Below are 3,512 nucleotides of genomic sequence, written 5' to 3'. Positions count from 1 at the left end.
GTACCCGGGTAGCTCATTACCCGGGTGAAATCATCAGCCCTAGTACATACATATATATTAGGGTGGGTCAATTTGTATGGACGAGTTTTTCGACTATGCGCGTATAGCACAGAAGGATTCACCGCATTATTCTAAGCAAATTTGCAGAAGAAACCATGGGTCTAAAAACAAATTTGGAGTTTGTCAAACTGCGCAAATAGGTTTCTGAGCATTTTGCTGTAGTGTCGTAAAGAAGTGCTTAAAGTTTGTAAATAAACATGCTATAAGGGGCTTATTGGTATGAGGAATCCATTTCTGCGCTTAACGTTTTCTTAAAACTTCCACCAGAGCGCTCAACAGCGAAAATTTTCACATTTCCTTCGAAACCTATTTTCGCAATTTGGCAAACTTCAAATTGATTTTAGAAACATATTTTCTTCGACATAGTTGCTTAGAATTAAACGTAGAATCCTCCTATGCTAAACGCACATAGTAAAAAATAAATAAAAAATTTATCCGCTCTAATATATATGTATGTATATAAGATCATATTTTCGAAGTTAAAACACATATATACATATCTATATAAACAAGTAAAAATGTATCAGTTCGAGCGAAACCGAACTTTATATGTATGAGTGTATATTAGGGTGGTCCAAAAACAGTACAGTCGGAATTGCAATGCTCTCACCCCCTAGAATTGTTCTATGTCGAAAAAATTATACCCCTATTTTTTATTTTGAAATCAAAAATATTTATAGGTCGCTCAAAGCGCTCAAAGTTTTCCATATATTTTTATATGGGGGAAATAAAACTTTCGCAGAAATGGTATAGAACTCTTGAAAATCAATATTTTTCGATCGGAAAACTCTGTACCTTGAAAACCTTGAAACCTTGAAAATTAGCTTCAAAGTAAACTTCTTGATTTTTTTAACATAAAAACAGCTTTCAATAGACTTAAAAAAAAATTATACGTGTTTTTTGGTTCTTATGACCATGAAAATTTATTGCCTATAATGTTTAAAAATTTTGTTAACCGAATCAAAATAATAGGATTTTTGGAGGTTTTTCAAATCGGTACAGCTCACGTAAATCTTAATATTTTTCCGAACCATTCTGGCAGAAACTGTAAAATATGGTAAATCTTAAAATTCCAGTGATTGGTTTTTTCTTAGAAATACCCCGACGAGTGGGAGGTCAAGTATATCGTGCAAATTACGACGGAAGCGCATAAACTTGTTTTCGTCGCTAAATTTTTTTCCGATACTTGATCATTATTTGGATCAAATAAATAAATGTGAGATTTGTCAATCACAAAAAACTACTAAAAATATTCACAACATCTTGGCCTAATAACAATCAAACATCGACAGACGATTTCATTGCTGAACCAAACATGCGACGCAGGGGTACCTTCGTGTTTTTTTTAAATTGATGTTTAATAACCGTTTTTATTTCAGTTACTGGTCTAACATACGAAAAAGAAAGTCCTGGGACTTATTTGTTGAATCAAGGTGACAAAAGTCTTTATCCTACCATCTTTGTTTATTTGAAACCAGGTGCAACAATGCCAGTATCTGTTGCAACGAACGAGCGGTCATTTTCAACCCTTCGAAGGTTGAAGACCTACATATTTGCGTAGTAGTATTGGGCAGGGGAGATTGATTGGGTTGGCGCTCCTAAATGTACATGGGGATCTGGAGGTAATCCCCAACAAGTGCTAGACGAGCTAACAATTTCCAATTAAAAAATAATGTATAAAATAAATATACTTAATATAATAAAAATAATAAGTTTCATAAACACCCGAAATTTTTTTCTGGATCTGCTCCTGACCGACGTAAAATCAGAGATCGTGTTACCACCGCATGACGTTGACGTTGTCGTTGCCCGTAAAGAGAGAGAGAGAGAGGAATCAAAAATTTGATTTGGCCCTATTTTTTTTTAAATGGCATTAAATTCTTCAAATTGGAATAAAGAATTTTTTTGTTCAGCTGAAAAGATCTGTACCGGTCGCCCGATTTTCAAAAATGAAATGTCAAATTAAAGTGCTTGGTCTGTAGATGTGCAAACTGGTTTTAGTTTTTCGAAAAGAGTTGCCACCTACTGATAAATTAAATTAAAATTACATAATAAGCAAATCCGCACCGTTCGTTCAATTTCCAAAGTGAGGCTCGGGCTGTAGATGCGCAGTAAGGCTTAACTTTTTCGAATAGAGTTGCCACCTTTTAAAAAATTATATTCAAATTATTAAAAAAAAAATTAACTATTAGAAATTGCGTATCAATCGAAATGGTTTTGAAAAGCTTTGTTTCTTAGCTGAACTATAGGAGGGTTGCCACCTATTTAAAAAATCATATTAGATAAGAGAAATATGTATCACCATATGGATGCCAAACGAAAGGGGTTTTAGAAAGTAATAGTTTGAAAATATTTTGAAGAGGGTTGCCACCTGCTCGAAAGGTCGAATTTAGTTTACTTATACACAAGTTATGGAAATATCAAACGAAATTGTTAAAAAATCTTTAGTTTCATCGCCAATAATATTTTTGAGGTGTTGGGAAAGGGCTGCCACCTGTTTAAAAAGTTGAATTCAAGTTATTTTATAAGTTAAAGATTATACAACTTATGTATTTATCTTATTTTGGCATTGCACTTTTGAATGGGAAGGGTTAATAGGAATCTCAGCTTTTTTGGCACATTTTGTTACCTTTTATCCTCAATATGGCACCTCATAGCTAAGCTGACCCCGAAAAGCTACGAAAGTAGCATATCGTGCCCTAACCGCCAAAGTAACGTAAGCGACATTTTTTTCAAAATTTTCTTATTGATGCAGAAATATTCCTAGAGCGTCTAGATGCATTCCTGCATCAAAAAGAAAATTTTGAAAAAAATGTCGCTTACGTTATTTTGGCGGTTAGGGCTCGATATGTTTTGAATTGTACCGTTATTTTGAAACTCGTTTACAAAAGATTTGGACTTACCTACGTGATTCCAACTTTTAATTGTATCTACTCGTAATATAGGAAAACAATAATGCAAAAATCATTTTGTTGCACTTACATAAGCTTGCACAGCTATCAAAGTTAACTCTTCCGAATTTTCGCAAATAGTTTTTTCTCGTGGCGCTGTAAATTAGAGCGATATCTTCGTCTGATCTGATGGTAGCGTAATCCACGATATTGCCTTGTAAGCCAATAGCTCGCATCCAGGAAGTGTTTTGACATTTCTCAATAAGAAATTAGTGTCAAAATGGGTCAATCGTAGGCGACCAATTAAATCTGGTAGTTGTTGTTGTCGTACAGAAGTATCGTACTCATACCAGCGTTTTATGGCATGAAAAGTATCCTCCTCACAAGTCACATTCAAATTGTTGCTTTCTATGATTGCCTGCAATTTTTCAGCTTCGAATCTAAGAAAATCGGGGGTTTGGTTTATCTGCAAAAAAAAACGATCAAAACTACATTAACGTCAAGATAGGTACATATCGCACACTCGCTTCAAAAGACACAACTAAAAAAAAAAATAAAAAA

The 3,512-nt window shown here is 34.1% G+C and overlaps 1 protein-coding gene across 1 annotated transcript in view; it reads right to left on the bottom strand.

The window, feature by feature from the left end:
* Window positions 1-3,043: 3,043 nt before the first annotated feature.
* LOC108360237 (kelch-like protein 40b) overlaps window positions 3,044-3,512 on the bottom strand; it is a 4,167-nt gene continuing 3,698 nt past the window's right edge. The window contains exon 2 of the mRNA XM_017612451.1: window positions 3,044-3,417. Within this exon, the coding sequence (XP_017467940.1) occupies window positions 3,115-3,417 (303 nt within the window). The 3' untranslated portion in view covers window positions 3,044-3,114. The remainder of the gene's footprint in view (window positions 3,418-3,512) is intronic.

Source organism: Rhagoletis zephyria, unplaced genomic scaffold (genome assembly GCF_001687245.7).
Source record: "Rhagoletis zephyria isolate East Lansing unplaced genomic scaffold, Rhagoletis_zephyria_1.1 Rzeph_scaffold_00543, whole genome shotgun sequence".
Taxonomy (NCBI): domain Eukaryota; kingdom Metazoa; phylum Arthropoda; class Insecta; order Diptera; family Tephritidae; genus Rhagoletis; species Rhagoletis zephyria.
The sequence above is the reverse complement of the archived record's forward strand: the minus strand, read 5'-3'. Positions and strand labels throughout refer to the sequence as shown.